Genomic DNA, 18,425 nt, shown 5'->3' with positions numbered 1-18,425 from the left:
ATGGGGATTGGCGGGGCGTTTACCTATGCTAATTAGGAACAACTAGCATGCGCTTTCAATTTACGATGACAATGGGATTCATCATTATAAGGACAAAGATGCGAACAATTCTGCGGCTTAAGAACACGTCATGAAATTTAAATTTAGCAAATTTAAGAAAAAACTTATGAATATATTGGTGAATGACGCCCAATGATTTTTTGGCACCCTATTACATTTATGTGTAAGAATTGTGTGGCTCTTTGTCTATTTTTCATGAATGATGTTACTGTGAAAGGAGTTCAAAGAAATATTGTGAGCTTTGTTTTCCAACATTCATGCAAAATTGCATCATCATGAGGAGTTTGTTGTTGTCTTTATTTGGTGTGAAAATAACATCAAGAGATCAGTGCTACAAATAAACGTAGCACTCTAAGGTGCTTTTCATTGCACAATAGTAAATATAAGAAAACACAACTTGTGATTGCTTGTCATCAACCAGCTGAGGTAACTGAGAATAAATAGATGCACACAAACAAACATGAATAAGTGAGAACTCTCATTCATTGCAGTGCTCTGTTGTTCCACAGCACTTTGTAGACTAGTGTTATTATTATTATAACCATCATTAATAAATTATATGAACACTGTGACATAAACCACACTGATAGGACTTTACTTGTATTAATACGGAGTGTTCTTGAATTCTACATAGAATCATCCTCTGATCATTTAAAAACTCATGGTTACCCTGTAAAGGTAACTGTTGTGCATATTTTTCCACTGCTGTCAAAGTAATTGACTTCTCAGTCAGCAGAGTTCCAAAACCTCTCTCCTCAAAGCATAGGAAGACAGAAGAAAGACAATCCGTTGTTTTGCGGTTATTCTGTTATACCCACTCCACTGAAGTGTAAAGGTCTAATCTGTTTCCTTTACACTGGAGAGGTGGTCCTTCCTGTTGATGAAGATACAGCGAACGTTTGTGGGAACTGGACCATTCTCTGTTTTAGAGAGAGTGATGATGAACCTACATATGCCAGTGTTAGGACAGGCAGAGAAAACTTGTGACATCTTCAGTCCCTGAGGCAAAGAGCACTGCAGGTCCTCAACAAAGTGACGGACAGCCACACGGATGTAGGCTCCATGACTGACCACCAAAGCATGTGCACAAATGCCCAGAATGCCGTCAGTAGGCAAACCATCTGGGGGATGGTCCACCTCAGATGCCCCAGACCCAGGCACAGGTCCTGGAGCCAGACTCTGCCCAGCACTATCATGGTCATCCACCATCTGCTGTAACAAAGCTTTGAAGAACTTTCTGAAGCGCGTCTTTACCTGGGAACATGGAGACACACACACTGAAATGTATATGCACAAAAACAGAAACTATAGGCCAAAGTTTATTCCCAGATAGGAGCTTGAACAAACTGTGACTGCTTCACTGCCCAGACTGTAAGTATGCAGGTGACATACTTTCCCTTTATCCAAATAACTTTTAAATGATTTTTTTATTTTGACACTCTCCTCATGAACATTTGGGTGCTAACAAAAGATTTTACTATAATACAACCATAGCCTGAGTGAATCCTTACCACTAACACCCCCTTTCCATTAATGTGAACTTAGTGCTAGTTCTGGGCTGGTGCTAGTGCCAGTTCACATTTTGTTCAACTTGCGAACCTTCTGAGAACCAGTTTGCTTTTCCACAGGCTAGAGAGGCACCACAGAGCCACATCATTACGTCACTGTATACATCTATATATACGCAAGCTACCTTGCTTTCACCTCAATCTGCGATTTTCAATCAATGACACATGTTCATATGTAATGCGTTGTGTATAAATGCACATTAATTAAATTAGACTCCCAGTTGTAGACAGAAGTTGAGAATCGTAGCCAAAGAAACTTTCATTAGTAGCGGTGGTTTCGCTGTCTGCTTGTCTGCTCCACGTGGGGTTATAGTTTTTTAAAAATGGCGGTCACAAAGTTTTTGTCTTGTTGCTCCTGATAATCCCGCCCCCAGTCGCTGAGGTAAGCGGTTCTTGGTTCTAACCCAGCAAAGTGTCGATGCCACTCTAGAACCAGTTTTTCTGGCCGAGAGCTGGTTCTTCGGCAGTTGAAATGTGAAGAACTGGTTCGAGATTAGGCACCTGCTCTAAAAAACGGCCCTCGAACTGCCTTGGTAGAAAAAGGGTATAAGAGAAGACTTTGTACACTCTGGTCAGATTTTGGTCTTACCTGCTCCATGGTCTCTCCCCCCGGAGGGGTGAAGTCCCGAAAAGCCTGACCTGCTGCATTAGCCATGTTCTTCAGGTCATCCTTTGGCCGTCCCTCCGCTATCCCAAAGCCCTGTGGAACCAAAACACATACAATTACAGCCTACATCTATATGCATCTACTGAAATGAAACTGCATTTACTCATCACGCAAAGACAGACAGGGATGGGGTACACACCTGGCAAATGATTCATCACAGCTTTGAGTTTTTAGCATGTTCAAAAGCACATGGTTGACCAGTGATTGGTCAACATATTTGCTATGTAACACACCTAAGCTGCATTATAGTCTCACATGCATGTGATTTTAACATTTTGCTCTAATGATGTTGAATGATTCAGCACTGAAATGAAGGTGTTTGGGAAGGCAGGCAGATGTAGCACTTACCCTCTCTCTGAGTAAGGGATCAGATACCAGTTCAAGGCTAGAGGAATGAATGTTGTTCCTTAAGATGATCTCTGCAGTCTGACAAACAGAAAAGAGACACTGTTCATGAGACACAAAATCATCTCTCTGGAGCTCTCAGTAACATTTAGTATAGTTTAATATATAGTTACGTAGTATTAGACTGATTATATTTATTAGAGACTATAAAAAAACAACATCAAAGATTATGAGAGTTAATACCAACAGGGCAACCGAGCTTCAGTTTTGGAATTGTATACTGGTCTGTAACATATTTATCAGGTTGTTCCATAGGCACGCTTTGTTTGTGGTAGAATTATGTGATGGTTTTGTTGAGTGTTGATGGGCTGTCACTCTACTACTAGACCATCATGCAGTTTTTTTAAACCACTTTCATTTCAGTTACCTGTCTTGTGTAGAATGTCATCAGTGCCAAAAACTATTTGACTTAGAACTGTCCCCGCCAAATTTATGTCAATTCATTTACAAAATTAACTGTTTTGCCTACAGTTCCCGACAAAAATAGTTCCTATAATGCCATTTTTTACAACATACAGAGAGCTGCTGTGATTAATCTATGTAATCACTTCATTGATGTAGATATATAAACTCTGTAAAATGTTCTTAACTGACTTTTTGTTTTTTGAGTGTGTGGAAGAATTTGTCATTCAAGAACCAATATTTGTCCTTAACCGAAACACTGATTTCATACTGAGGCAAAATTATCACGTAACTAGTTTTTGTCTTTCTATTGGGAATTTTGTATTTCCCTGTATATGCATGTGGCCATGGTGAAATTCCTCCATTGCAACAGTGAGGTCTGTGTCCTTTCTTTGACACTAGGTAGTAAGAAGAGATCTCATTGCCAGTTGATTGGCTGGCAGATGGATGAACTGACTGACCTGTTTGGCTCGTTGCAGGTCGCTGACAAAAGCTTTGGTGAAATGGAGGTCTCTAAGATACTGCCCTGCTGCCTCTGCCTGCTGTAACCCAGTGGCTGACAGTGGACAGTCAATCCCCTGACCTGCAGAGAAAGACCTTGCTTATATACTTCATACACTGCACCTAGAGATTACTCAAGTACTCAAGCAATGCCAGAATGCAGTTACATTCTCATCAAAAAGACATTCAAGCGGGCTGTTGTTATAGACCTCCAAGCTCGAATGTCAACTATATCAAAAACATAAGTGACATGCCTGACAAAGTACATGATTTAAACATGGAAATCATCTTAACAGGTGATATGAATGTAGACTGGCTATTATCCAACTGTCCATTAAAACGGAGGCTCATCGACATAGCCAATATTTGCAGCCTGAAACAAATGGTAAATCAACCTAGAATAAGCACTAATAACAAAAGTATTGCATTGACCATACTTATACAAACAGAATTGGATCTTACTCAAAAGCCATATCAGTTCCAATAGGTTGTAGTGATCACAATGTAGTGACCATTGAGCAAAAGGATCACATACCAAAAGCTAAGCCTAGGTTCCTTTTGACAAGGTCTTACAAGAGGCTCTCTGAAGAGGCCTTCTTAGAGGACATTAGTATGAAAGATAAGCTGGTCAGAAGTTTTCAGAGAATCAGAACCTGATGCAGCATTACAAGCATTTCTTTCCAAATTTGTGCCAGTGATTGATTTACATGCTCCTCTCAGGAAAATGACAGTTAGAGCCTCTGGAGCACCTTGGGTGGATGAACAACTGAAAAAAACACATGTCTCAAAGGAATGAGGCGAAGACTATTGCAAACAAGACTGGCAGTGTAACCGACAAAAAGAAAGTACTGTAAATTAAGAAATTTTGTCACAAAACTAAACCTGAGAAAAAAGAAAGGGTACTATGTGTCACAGTTAAGTAAATGTAGCAACGATGGGGAAAAGCTATGGAGCACATTAAATAATATACTGAGTAAAAAAATCTCTCCACGACCAACCTTCACTGAGACTGGAGGCACTTTCATCGCTAAACCAAAGATATTGCTAAACATCTGAATGATTACGTCATTAATAAAGTGGATAAACTGAGAAAAGAAATATCACCAGGAGAAATGAAAAATGGCACTATTCTTAACATAAAACATCTCATGAAAGATCAATCTTGCAGTTTAGAAGTCCACTGAATTAAAAGGAGACACAGTGAGCAAAATAATCAAGTCAATTTGCAAAGACATACAAGCAGGCATTGACAATATGGACGGAAAACTTCTCAGAATGGCTGTAGGCCACATTTCCGATCCTATATGCCGTATTGTCAAAAACAGCCTAAAACAATGTATGTTTCCACAAGCTTGGAAAGAGACTTAAGTAATTCCACTACCTAAGGACAAGAAAACTACTTTTACAGCACCAAATAGTAGACCCATACACTTGTTACCAGTACTTAGTAAGATCTTTAGAGAAGGCAGTATTCAACCAAATACAACATTACTTCTCAGTGAATAATTTGATAACAGAGTTCCAGCATGCATGCAGGAAAGGGCATTCGACATGCACAGCCCTAACTCAAATGACAGATGATTGGCTATGAGAAATCGATTACAAAAAGATTTGGGGTGCTGTCCTACTAGATTTCACTGCAGCTTTTGATGTAATTGACCATGGACTGCTACTCGAAAAGCTGGAAAGCTATGGTTTTAAACCTTCAGCAGTTACCTGGCTGAAAAGTTATCTGACTAAAAGATCTCAGAAAGTCTTCTTTAACAGGAGTTTCTCAGAGTAGAGTGTGGTGCACCACAAGGAAGTTGTTTGGGCCCACTAATGTATTCCATCTTCACTAATGATCTCCCTCTACTGGTAAACAATGTCATATTAGCAATGTTTGTGACTGACACTACAGTTTACATGCCAGCAAGGACACCAGCTGATCTTACAGACGCTTTGAACAGTGTGTTAGGAAAAATAGAGAGGTGGGTAAAAGAAAACAAACTGGTCCTTAATATATCAAAAACAAAAAGCATAGTATTCGGTTCTAATCACTCATTATGTAAAGAACCTGCGATTCACCTTTCCATAAGCAAAACACCAGTTGAACAGGTAAAGGAAACAAAGTTGCTTGGTGTCATCCGAAACTGTAAATTGTCCTGGTCAAAGCAAATTGACAATGTTGTCAACCAAATGAGTAGAGGCCTTGCCTAACTTAGGCGCTGTAGCACATACCTTACACCTGAATTAACCAAAAAGGTTATAACTGCCTTGGTTCTGGCTCAGATGGAGTACTGTATCATTTGGTCAAATGCCACCAAGAAGCATCTGGCAAAACTTCAGCTGGTCCAGAACAAAGCAGTTTGCCTAGCTCTCAAATGTTCACGAGGCTTTTGGTTGAAGATAGGCTAAATGCTTCTCTACTACTCTCAACCTGGACAATTTTAAATAACAAGACCCCTCAAAATCAATATAATCTTTTTCATAGAGGTTTTAACTCCCACATCTATAGCACAAGACATGCAGTGGAAGGACGTCTTGTAGTTCCAAAGGCTAACACTAATTCACTGTATATAACGCACAGTTATATACAGAGCAATTACATAATGGAACGAGCTGCCATCTTTTTTTTTTTAACAAAAATAAATCTACTAAATCTATTAAATCTACTTTTAAAAAACAAGTAAAGAATTACCTATGTCAGTTATACATCTAATCACTATTATTATGTCAATCCTTGTCAGTGGGTGCATTTATAGTATTTTTATTTATTTTTTTTGTTTCACAATGACAATGTTTTTTATCCTTTTTATTCAAAGTATTCATTTTGTGTCCTCGTAGGGGTTTTTTTTAGCATTTGACTTTGATGCCTCTTGCTATGTGATGTATTTTCAACTTGATTATTATGATTTTTTTACTTTTCGGACCCCAGGAAGAATAGCGAGACTGGACAGCCTGACTAATGCGGATCCTATAAACAATAATAGACAATAAACATTCCGAGTTTCCGCTGTGATTACAGACAGAACAGTGATCAGTTTGGATGACAGCAAAATACATTTTATGGCCACAACAGCATCAGCTGTATCATACTACAGTCCAGTACTCGGGAGTAACAGAAAAACAACACAACTCATTTGGATACTGTGTGATTGTCAGCCAAATAATATTTTTTCTGTCGCATACATTGTTTTCTTCATACAGATAACTAAGATTCTGTTCTAAAATTGGTTGAAGTACTGTTAATCTTTGAAGACATACCTTGGAGCAGCTTGTCTTTGTTGTACGGCGTTTCACCACTGCAACAAAGAGAATATCAGATTAGTCCCATGTATTCGGAATGTTTGACAGTGGTTATAAAGTGCTACATTATGCATTTGATGCCACGCCATGTCCTGGCGTTATATCAGAGTGCCGACACTTTCTCAGGATAACTGCTATTTTCAGCTCAGCAATTCCCTGTGTGTGTCCTCTGAAGACCATGCCAATTGCTATCCCAAGTACCGTAGGGCAGGTAATTATGAGTTATGGCATCGAACGCTTGCGCCAAGAATATTTGCGAGCAGGATAATCTATTAAAACTGATACAAATTAGGAGACAGCCAGCAGTAAACTGTGATTGATTTCCTTCAAACTCTAGTGTCAATTAATTTTCTTGATTTGAATGATAACGGTCAACAAAGTCACACTTCCTTGTCAGTGGTCTGTGTTTAAAAAACCCCCAAAAAATCCCCGTAATATGAAGCAACAAAATGTCTCATTTGAGAGTTATGCATAAATGTACACCAGAGGCTCACTTACTGTCGAACGATTGTTAAGCCGAATGTTATCATAATTTAAAAATTTTCAAAGATTTCAGGACAACCGGCTTCTTCCTGGGTCATGTGGCCGATTGCCGCAGCGATGTGACGTGCGACCTTCGAGGACCGCCCAGCGCTGTCAAAGAGTCAAAGCGACCCCTTGTGGGCAAGTAGGCAAACTACAACAAGAAGTGCAGAAATGCGTGGATTTAGACTGGTGCTATACTACAACCTTCATTAAGTTCCCACCAGAGGGTAGCATTACAAAATGAGTGAGCGAGGGATACGTATAAATAAGTGTTAATTTGAGTTATGCTGCTGTCTTTTGTTGATGAAATACATATGATTAATAAACAATGATTTGACCGGTGGTAAGCTATACAGTGCCTTCTAATTAAGAGACTTATCTGCATATGCAATTATTGTTACAAGAGAGCAAGATGAAAGTAATGAGAAATTCAAATGATCAAAATTAATTTCTAAAAACAGAGAAATTCTATTGACAAAGATCCCACTACCAGTATCTCACACACACACACACACACACACACACGAGGTACAAGCTCTAAGACACCAAGTACAAGTGTACACATTTTGTCCTTTGGTGGAAGTTTTATTGAACAGAGAATGTGTAACAGGCAGTACTGAGGTACACAATGTGATTTACAGTGGTGGGGTCAGAACACAAACAGAAGAAACCCACACAATTCTCTGCAGTTTAATCAATTCAAATACATTATAACACTTCTTTGGTGTAAACAGGCCAAATTTTTTATTCTAATCAGACACATCACCCGCAGGTGTGCTAAATCTTATCTAGAAGTTTAGGTTAAAAACATCCAAAATAAAAAAATATAGGTTTTATATATATATTATCGCTCCAGCCTTCTCTTTAGCACCAGGTAAGATACGGACCGGATTGCAAAACAGTCCTCAGAGCCAGTAAGTTATCTGTGGAGTCTAGCTGACAGCTAAGCCAGCCAATCTGAACTTGTCCATGGTGATTGATCCAAAGTGGGAGCATGGTGTTATAATCTAGCAAATACTCATACAAAATCAACTGCGCAAAAAAAAAAAAAAAAAAAAAAAAAAAAAAAGCATAGCAACAGGCCCTTCTTCTCTTGCCTGCCATTCTGCCCACGCTCCCTGAATAACTAAAGTGAGGTATAGCACAGTATATGAACAGAGGGCATCTGTATGTTGTCCAAATGAACCTGTGAGACACAAACATTGCATTGGATTGTAACAGGAAAAAAAAAAAAAAAAAAAACGTAACAGGAAAAAAAAAAAAAGACAAAGAACACAGATTGCATAGAGAGGACACAGAACAGACTCTGCAAACGAACTGCACAAAACACCTCCAGTCCAAGACTCTCTACTGCTCCCCTAAATTCCAACATCTGTAGCCTGAAACAAAGAGTGAGAGCAAGGAAATACCCCCCCCCCCCCAAAAAAAAAAAGAATACAAAAAAAATCTGATATAGCAGCACACGTAATCTGAAATACAGGTAGGCATCTGTGTCAATGACTGGACAAAAATAGCTCTTTGTTGTAGCAGCGTAGGGATGTACATTAACAGAAAAAAATGAAATGTTTTCAAAAATTGGCGGTTGTTTGTGTGATGTCTAACATAAACCTGAATATGCAGGTCAGTAAAGTAAGACTGCATCATCCTCCCACTGAATACTGGAAGTTTATATGAAAATATTTCTGCCCGCATCTTCAAAAGAGGAGATGATTACTCATTTCACTTGTATAGGAGATGCACACCCAACACAACAGTATGTATTATATTGATTTGCTAATGGAATCAGAAATCTCCAATCTTCTCACATTAGCAACAGACTTGGACTCTTGTAATATAGCTGTCTGGGTACTGAATATCGAAAGATACACCATATTGAGGAGCACAACCAACAAGACGTTCTCTCAAATTTGTGCAAAGATTAAGTTGTTTTTCTCAACATTACTGTAGCACGAAAACATCATGAAAACAATCCATTGCTATGTAGCAAGCACAATATTCAAGTACATGACTTGTTCGATTTATAGCAATGTGATTAACAAACAAACAAACAAATAGACAAACAAAAAAAGCAATAACAGAATTTAATGATGTCCTCCCTAGACTTTCATAGTAACTGACTTTAACCTATAACGTGTATACTACCACTGAAATCTGCTCCTCGGCTGTTTTTGGTCATGTTTTTCTTACAAACCTACTTTAAACAAGGGTATTCCATAATATGGGAAACCAGCCCAGAAAAAGTAACTAAAATAACTTAAAAAGGTACAAAATAAAGAGAAAGAAAGCTAACCGCTGGAAAACACCTTCTAAACCTCTTTGTGTACACGTCCATTTGGTGTTTTAAAAGTGCATTTAATGTTTAGTTTCCATGCTAACTGTGAAGAGGGATCCATTACAAATCTTACATAAAAATGCAAACTTTGGTCAACTGTTCCAGCACAGAGAGTGGCTCCCTTCAAATCACAGCCTAACAGAAAAACTGACAGTGCCCTTTTCCAATCAGCTATAACACGATTAAGTTAAGTTATATACGTTATCCTCTGAAAGTACGACTCGAAATGAATGAATATCACTGAGATTATTGAGAATAAAACAGGCAACCATCCCTTCAAACTAATCACATACCTTCATCAGACAACTTCTTTTTTTAACTTCTTTGGCTTTCAACATCTCAAACATAAGTTTTGATCTGGAGATCTATTCCTATTCGCCCTTTCATCTTCTTCTCCCTCATCCTTCTTCTGCCAAACTATACCACTTCCTCTACTTGCTTTATCCTCTCCGTGACTGCATCGCTCTGGACCTTAAGAACATTTCAGCTACACCTCTCTGCACCCTACAACCACATACTTTCTTATCACATGAAATTAAACAATGTCAAATTAGCAAAAATGTAGCCAAAAGTCTAACAGTGACACAAACAGCATCATACAATTCAAAGACAGGTTTCCTCTTCAGGTTATGCATATGAAAAGAGGAATTATTGCAGCAAAATCCAAATTTCTCATCCTCAAATACTCATCTTTCCAACCACCTAAAGCTCCCTCTGTTCTCCCTTCCTTCCCTCTCTCTCTGTCTCCATTGTTGAATGGGCCAAGCCCTCCTCTGAACCGTACTACAGAGCATAAATACATGAATCGGCAGCACACAGTTACACTATAAGAAAGCAGGTAATGTATCTGTCATGTGTAATGATCTTATATGCTCTTCTGTTCAAATGCAGTGAATGCGCACTATGCACCAAAATGCAAAATGCACAAACAATATACGCCCAATAGCTTGTCACAGTGAAAATTCACTATAACACTAGGTAGTACAGTATATGTTTTGGTATGGTATATAAAATATAAAGATATGATAATAATCATAATGTCTTCAAAAAGTTAAATACCAATGTCGTCATATATAAGGCTGTGGTCTATATCCGCAACGTCTCTCTTTGTTCTACTACTTCATACTGATATTTTACAAACAATTCAAGTATGCAATACTATCCTCTCTGTAAACCTGAGGCACCACAAGGTTTTTAATAATATCATATCATTTTATGGTCTAAAGTAGCTTGTGATTGTATATCCTTATAAACACTCCTATAATTTTCTATATGATCACACTCTTAGTACAAATGAGATTTTGAAGTAGAATGATAAAAGATCAAAGGTTTTTCTGCAAATGTTTCTTGAATGTAGAGGCTGAATATCAGAGAACTGAGGTGACATCATAAGTTGATATCGCGCACGTCCGTTGGAGTGCAGGATTGGTCCTCAGACTCCGCCCTCTTGGTGGTAACCCTGCCCCCTGTGACATCATGATGCTTCTGCTGTTGGCTCTCTCTCAGACTTCTGGCCAGCAACTGCTCAATCTGCTCTTGACAAGACTTAAGACAGTCCTGACAGAGAGAAAGAAAGAAAGAAAGACACGGATATGGGGAGACAATTACCTTCAGGCTGAACAGAATACGGAGAGAAACACCTAAAGACGCACAAATACATAGAATTCAGGCATATAGGGAGATGAAAAGAAATACTCTTAATAAATACCACACACCAGCTAACAATCTCCACCATGAAAGACCCGGGCAGGAAACCCTGTCACTCAGCACTCCACTAACCAATCGGCCCTTTGTACTAGCTACATTCTCCCTTCAGGTACACTGCATTAGGGCCCCTGCCCTGCCCCCGCTCCACTCTGTCTGTCTGTTTTCTCTCCAGGTCTGGACCCAGGAGAGTGAGTGTGGGAGGTCTGACTGGGAGAGCCAACCGGGGGGCCCCAAGGAACCCTCACTGTGCTCTAAGAGGCCAACATTCCTCAGCAGCATACAGCTAATTAAAACCCGATGAGGCACAATCTGGGTGTCTGTTGTGACGGCCGCCGAAACAAGGTCTGAGTTGTCATAGCGACCTGAAAAAATATCAAATAGAATGAGGCTGGATTTCAGGAGCAGGTTGGTTCTTTGCTAGCAGTAACACCGTTTTTTTGACACTGTAGCTGTTCCTGTTGAACCCTTTGACTGTGCCGTCAGCACAACACAACGTGGACGAGAGCTCAGCGTGGTTTAGTAAGCATGGGCTAATGTGCATGGAGTTTTTCTCAGCACAAAGTTTCCAAGAGAAGCCTGACAGATCTACGTCTGGTGAGATGTTCTCTGTTAACAGACTGGTTGAGCTGAAGCCAGCTAAATGCAAGCAAGCCCAAACTAATGAGAGCATAACATGACTTTGAATGCAATAATGCAAGTGAACATGGTCTAAAGTGAGAAACATGTGGAGGAGTGGCCTGTGAGTCCCACCACAGGAATGTGGCTCTGAGGAGGCCTTCCGTCTCTGCCTCTCTTTATAGCAGCAGTCTGTATTCAAAGCCAAACCCCACAGCCTTTCTTCATGAAACCCAAATAGCTTCAATGTGCATCTACTGGAACCACCACGGCTTGTTTTCTAGAACTTTCTCCACAATCTTTAGCAGAGCTTGCATGGTGTGGGTGGTGGCAGGCCAGGCAAATAGAGGAACTGTTGGATAGCATTTCGAGTGCTCCAGTAGAACATGTTTATATGACTACAGTGTTTTTCTTAAGGCTGTGGGAGTGGATGCTGTTGAAAAGAGTGTTACGAAAAGAGTAGCTAACATCTAACCTCACAGCTATAGTGGAATATATAGCTAAAACTTTGCGTTGTTTCAAGTCTAGCTGGGCAATTATAGCCATGTCTGACAGCGACTGCAAAAAACCTGTTGTACTAAATGCGGAACAGATAAGCAACTCTTCGTGTAAACGGGTATGCCCGCATTTCACTAGGTACTTACCACCTCAGTGTTGGTGATTTTGGCTAGCAGCTCTGTGAGGTTGTCACCCCATAGCGCCTTTTCTCTATGGTCCAGGTTCAGGCCGCAGGCTGCCGCGGCTACACTGCCTGTGGCGATCATGGAAGGTGGAAACATGGCAAAGCTGTGATCTGAGGATATAGAAAAAAGATAACATAATTCATTCTTCTGTGCACCAATAATCATCCAGAAGAACATAATAACATATTGAATCATTATTGTGAGATGGGGGGGGGGGGGGGTTTCCCCCCTTCCTTTTCTTGCTCGCTTTACCATCTGTTATAAATTGAGTCCAAAGCACTGAGATTTTGTCAACCTGAGTTTCACAGAGTCTTGGGTTTCAGATAGACTTCTTTTTTAACATGTATGGTTTCCTTCAGTCCAGCTGTGATTGGAAAAACAGAGAGGGAACCTTCCTCTACCTCCTACTTCTCCTCCTCTTCCAAGTTCTAGGAAATTCTCCACCCCCCACAAAGTTCTCCATTGTGGCTCAGAGGCTAGAGCTGCACCAGTCTGCCTGCAGCAGGGGAGGAAACTGCATTTTGCCTTGACTGGAAGAGTTTTATTAGAGATGCGGCTGAGCGGCCAGGCTTTTGTTGGCTGTTCTTTTTTCAGATGACAGAGAGGATACAAGGGATAGCCTTGGATAAACACAGTGAGTGTAGCAAGCCCTTCTGCTCCTCCCTAAAGGAGCACAGCTGCACACAGGAAAAAAACTCTCCTGTCATGAGAACAACTTTTCGAGTGCAAATAAAACCCCAAACATTTACATTACTCCCGAAGCCACTGCAGCATTCTTACATGTGGTTGCTTTGCACTTGCCTTTGGGAGTCTGCTCACAAATAGATGAGAGACCACGAAAACACACCCAAACATTAAAAAAATTCAAAGGCCTGCCAGTGACACATAAATAACACATTCTCCGTGCCATACTTCAGTTCAATTTAAAAAAAAAAAAGAAGAAGAAGAAGAAGAATTTTCTCACACGGAGCCATAGAGGCCAAATAAATAACAGATAAAAGAGAGAAAGGACATCGTAGCGGCCATGTATTACTTCAGATGACTATTTCATGTCCAGCAATGATGAAAAGGGGCCAGGGAGAAGAATGTGAATTCATCCTCCCTTAAGGATATGACTCTTTATTTGGGGGAAGTAAGGAAAGGGATAAAGATCCCTAAGATCCAGCCTTGACAAATCAAACAAGGAAACTACTCAGTCAACAGAGTCGAGGCAGAGGGCATATGAGTGTGAGTCCAATCTGAAACACAAGTCTCCAAATCTGGTTTAATTACTATTATTAAACTTTGAGAAAATTCACAAAAACTGTTGTATTTGAAATGCTGCCCCACCCTTATATGGGCATAACATCAGGAAGAAACCACTGGAGGAAGACCTGATTCACTCAGCAATACTCACAATGTCCTATTGGTGAAATGCAGTATTAACCGGTTTTTCAGATGAAGATTAAACCTCAGTCAGGATTAAAATCCCATTATGAATAGACATGCTCCAGGAAAACCAATAAAAACATTAAATTCTGTTAACACAATATTCACTGTGGTACAAAAACCTTGACGTAACAAAAAAATGAATGGATTTATCCAAAAGTATTAGCGAACTCCTTAGCCCTAAATTCAGACCGAAGGCAACTGGTCTTTCACATTTAGTGTTGTAAAGTACGTGGCTGAATGTGACCCTGTCTTCTGTCATACCTGTGGCACAGAGGGCGATGAAGGTGTGCGTATGCTTGCGGATCATTGGTAGCCTGTCATGTGGCAATGGCAACTTGCGGAGAATGTGCTCAATGAAGTCATGAGGGATAACTGCTGCCATGTTCCACTTCAATTTCCCCAGGACCACCAGTTCCCACTCCTACAAAGAGAGGGCATAAATAACTAACAAGCCTGGACTATAAGGACTACATTTCCCACAAACCACCCCTTCACTAAAAACCTTCCACGATTTAACAAATGTGACTTGGATGCATCACTAACCTGTTATATCATTATAGCCTGAAAAACCCTGAAAAATATTTTTCTCCTCAGTAAGGGATTAGAATCTAAAAGAAATAGTTATCAGGACCAACTTCCCTCTTTTTCATGTGAAAAAGAGCATTTTTAAAACACTCTGTCTTTCTCATAATTTGTTCTCTCACCATACACTCACTCATTCTTCTCACTCTGTTTTTCCCTTGCATAATCATTTCACAGGTCCTCCTCTACCGCTCCTTAACAATCACTCCACCAGTGTGAGTGACACATCTTGGCCAAGCAAACAACAGTGAGCTCCCTGCACGCGGCCACTTCCTTCCCGTCACACTCCCCACGGCTTTAGGGCCGTATGATTTTTGTAACTGCAGACACATTTACATGAAGTCCTCCTCAGTCACCGTAGGCGAGACAGGGGAAAAGGGCCATTATGATGAATTCAGCACATCCCCAGCCTTGGTTTGTCTGTACTTGTAAAACCGCATTGCTTTGTGGTTCAGTGAATTTCAGTGTTTGCTGAACACCATGCTTCACCAGGGACAACCCCCTAAGAGGCTATACAAGGTCAGGGGCTGCCCAAGGTTCCACTGCAGAAATACTTCACCCACATTCATTTCAATGTCCTCTGACTCATTCATGTGTAACCCATATTAACATCTAATATGTACGTCTAGAGCGAACAAAACGTCCAATTCAGGTGTAAACTTCATTTGCTTAGTTAACTTCTGGTACCAAGGGATGTTGGCCCTTCCAGGATAACCAAAAGAGCTTTCTTGGAGAGGCAAATGAAGAGTCTTTGACAGAATAGAAGAAACTCCAACTTTATCCCCTAAGGATGGACATTTTACACCAGTAGTTAATGCACTTACAATTACAGAAAAGCTGTATTAAGCCAGTATCAAATACCCTTCCACTCCAGACATGTGCATGCAGGGGCCTGATGGGACAAAGCTGACCACCACATGCACTGTCTGAGCCTATTATGCAACACTGCCCCTTAAAGCAGAAGGGCAGAGAGAGAGGATGTTCTCTGACTCACACTTGGCCTCTTTTGCAACCTGGGTGGGATACGTAACTCAGTAACTAATTAACTGCGTTTCTGTAACAGACGAGGGGAAATGCTTATCATATGAGAGTTTAGAATTTTATCAAACAGTTTGGCTGACTGATTTAGTCACTGGAACCCCCTCATCCCACACCTACCCCTCTTTTTGATGTGACTCACTAAGAAACTTCAGAATGCAGGATATGTGAAGTACAAGCAGAGCTGAGAAGTCCCATCAAAAGCCATCAGAGACTAATTAGGAACATCCTGTTATGTTTATTTCAAGGCAACAAGGAAGCAGTTTAAAACAAAGCGAGAATATTTTTGTTCCACATTTTCCTTTTAAATCCATGGTCTGAATATAGGAGGCCCATCCTTTACTGACCGACAACTTTATCGCCACTAGGTGGCAAAAGAGGACATTTAAGAGTCCATCAGACAATTGAGTTTGTCTTTTAAAAGAAAAATTCACGAGTAATTTAAGAAAAATACATGACAAGTTAAATATAGGAAATAACATGGAAACAGATAAGCACTGGTATATTGAAAATGAACTGAGGATTTGAAGATTTCAGCTCTTACCAGCAGCTCTTGTAACGTGATTGAATTGTCTGTATAAAGTCGAAGCTTATGTGCAGAAATCGGTTGACTTGCTTTCAATTTTGACGCTAAGAACAAACACACTGCTGCTAAAAGTTGCAGAAAGCACTTCCTCGTGGGGACTGCAGCTAAGAATCTGTCCAGATAATTGACAGCCAGAGGAAAAACTTCTTCATCGCACTTCTCTTCCTCGCAAACCTAACATGGAAACAAATTCAATGCTGTGAACAACTGAGTTAAAAACATGGCAATGTAAACAACTTTACATGGAGACTTGTGAATTGAAATAAGTCGCAAAACTCCGTTGGCTTTCATTCATTTCTCAAAGTAGGAAGTTACGGAGCGATAGTCTCAACCACCCACGCAATGGAACTGCTTGAGTGATACGTCATATTTGCAAATAATGATAAAATATGAAATTAATATGTGACGGCTGCTTTGTAATGCATTAGTAATCCCAATGCAACTATTTCCGACAATTAAAACGGCAGTAAAGTGTACTGCTTTTCATTTTTAGAATAAAACTGAAAGCGGGAGCTCGTTGCCCTCACCAGCCCATGTTGATAATTTAAAAAATTAACCAAAATTACAGTAATGGACAGATGTGAACATGCTGTACATGTAAATAAACTGCAGACGTTCTACTTTTGAATGTCCATAATCTTGACATGAATTAATTTGGGTTACGATAATTACTGAACTTTTAATCTTTAGTAGCCTAATGAGCTAAGCCAAGACAAGTACACCCCAGTGAAACTATCTGGATCCTGCACCCGCAGGAGTTAATTATTGAGAATTCTTTACAACTGATGTATTTTTAACTGCCGAAACGTTTTATGTACGACGAAAACATAAAATATCAGAAATTTGTTAAAGCGAGGGGTCTCCGTAATTAGGCTATTTGAACATTGCCAGTGATGACATTTCCTGGAAAGTTTGGTCGTGGTGCAGACCTAGGCTAACGCGAACAATACTTACATTATAACCTACAAATCACGTTATGGCAGTAAACTGTGGACATGTGAAGGGAGACCTTTGACATCCATCAACTTTTAATTTCTTTCAACAACGCAACTCAATACTTACACTGTTCTATTGAATGTAGACCGACATCAATATAAAATAGATTATCATAATTCGACGCACTCACAAGCTTATTTTTATAGCATATATTTTATATACTCTAAGTATGTTTACGAATGTGACCAATGACCGGTCAGCACCGAGCAACAACTGAGCATTGAGAAGAAAGCTCTAGTAACAAACCTCCAACATCCATGTTGCAACCATCCGTCTCATATATGGCTGGATATCCTTTTGAACACATTTAAAATATGGACCCTGCGGAAGAAATCTGTCTTCAATTGACAGAAGGCTTTGCAACACTCTGTCATCACAGAAAATATTAGGGTCTTGCTGCGCTCTCAGGGCTGTATCCCGTTCGAAACACAAAAGTTCCATTTTGGGCCCGGTTAGCCGCTTCCAAGAGTCAAATATTCTTCAAAGTGATAATGACATGCAGTGAGAAAGTAGTGAAACGGAGGAGAGAACTTTAGCGAAAAGCATAAGTGTGTCTGCACAGCTCTCTAGCGTCAGTTTACGACGCAGTGTTAACTTCTCTTCTGCCTCATACCACACCGTTTTTACATTTCTCTTATTTTAGCTAAAGCCTACGTGATGACGCAGCGCATCAGTCAAAGGAATAATTGGCCAGAGGCAACAGCTCGCGCAAACAGCGACCGAATATCTTGCTCTCTACCATGAGATCCACAACTATGACATCACCTCAGTTGAGGATTTAGCCACAAATCTCTTTAACTATCATGGGAAATAACCATGCAGGCAAATTTCCAAAGTTATTTTGTCGTGTTGAAAATTAATTCCTAGTGCAACCTTTCGACTATGTTGATCAAACATTATGAAATCAAATCCAAGATTTTACGGACAGGAATTTTGAATATTCTGTTTGTTGGAATTTACTATTTTAAAGACTGCGAAGGATATGTTATTGAGAAAATACGCTAGATGTTAAATACGCCTCTGCTTGAGCCAAAGCACT

General features: G+C 40.0%; 2 protein-coding genes across 3 annotated transcripts; both read right to left on the bottom strand.

The window, feature by feature from the left end:
- Positions 1 to 897: 897 nt before the first annotated feature.
- On the bottom strand, positions 898 to 7,421 carry tigarb (TP53 induced glycolysis regulatory phosphatase b). The gene is made up of 6 exons (XM_030788385.1): positions 7,390 to 7,421; positions 6,850 to 6,887; positions 3,564 to 3,685; positions 2,644 to 2,721; positions 2,218 to 2,328; positions 898 to 1,314 (listed from the first exon to the last, which is right to left on the bottom strand). Exons 1-6 carry the CDS (start codon positions 7,419 to 7,421, stop codon positions 898 to 900), a joined length of 798 nt encoding a protein of 265 aa, XP_030644245.1.
- Positions 7,422 to 11,134: 3,713 nt separating this feature from the next.
- Positions 11,135 to 17,827, bottom strand: ccnd2b (cyclin D2, b). Of its 2 annotated transcripts, none has more exons than XM_030780314.1 (5): positions 17,633 to 17,827; positions 16,349 to 16,564; positions 14,446 to 14,605; positions 12,715 to 12,863; positions 11,135 to 11,305 (listed from the first exon to the last, which is right to left on the bottom strand). In XM_030780314.1, the coding sequence occupies exons 1-5, from the start codon at positions 17,825 to 17,827 to the stop codon at positions 11,135 to 11,137; spliced, it is 891 nt and encodes a 296-aa protein (XP_030636174.1). The 2 variants fall into 2 exon arrangements, with proteins under 2 accessions (XP_030636174.1, XP_030636182.1); XM_030780322.1 differs by having other exon boundaries at positions 17,654 to 17,827.
- Positions 17,828 to 18,425: the final 598 nt, after the last annotated feature.

The sequence above is a fragment of the Chanos chanos genome, chromosome 1 (genome assembly GCF_902362185.1).
Source record: "Chanos chanos chromosome 1, fChaCha1.1, whole genome shotgun sequence".
Taxonomy (NCBI): domain Eukaryota; kingdom Metazoa; phylum Chordata; class Actinopteri; order Gonorynchiformes; family Chanidae; genus Chanos; species Chanos chanos.
This window is presented reverse-complemented; position numbering and strand designations above follow the sequence as displayed.

Excerpts from the sequence above, each read along its gene's own strand:
- tigarb (XM_030788385.1), bottom strand. The coding sequence starts at position 7,421 with ATGATAACATTCGGCTTAACAATCGTTCGACA. Across the intron at positions 2,329-2,643 it reads ATCCCTTACTCAGAGAGAGG|GGCTTTGGGATAGCGGAGGG; the intron begins GTAAGTGCTACA and ends TTGGTTCCACAG. Across the intron at positions 1,315-2,217 it reads GGGGAGAGACCATGGAGCAG|GTAAAGACGCGCTTCAGAAA; the intron begins GTAAGACCAAAA and ends CCATGTTCCCAG.
- ccnd2b (XM_030780314.1), bottom strand. The coding sequence starts at position 17,827 with ATGGAACTTTTGTGTTTCGAACGGGATACAGCCCTGAGAGCGCAGCAA. Across the intron at positions 16,565-17,632 it reads TTGCAACATGGATGTTGGAG|GTTTGCGAGGAAGAGAAGTG; the intron begins GTTTGTTACTAG and ends TTTCCATGTTAG. Across the intron at positions 12,864-14,445 it reads CATCGCCCTCTGTGCCACAG|ATCACAGCTTTGCCATGTTT; the intron begins GTATGACAGAAG and ends CTATATCCTCAG.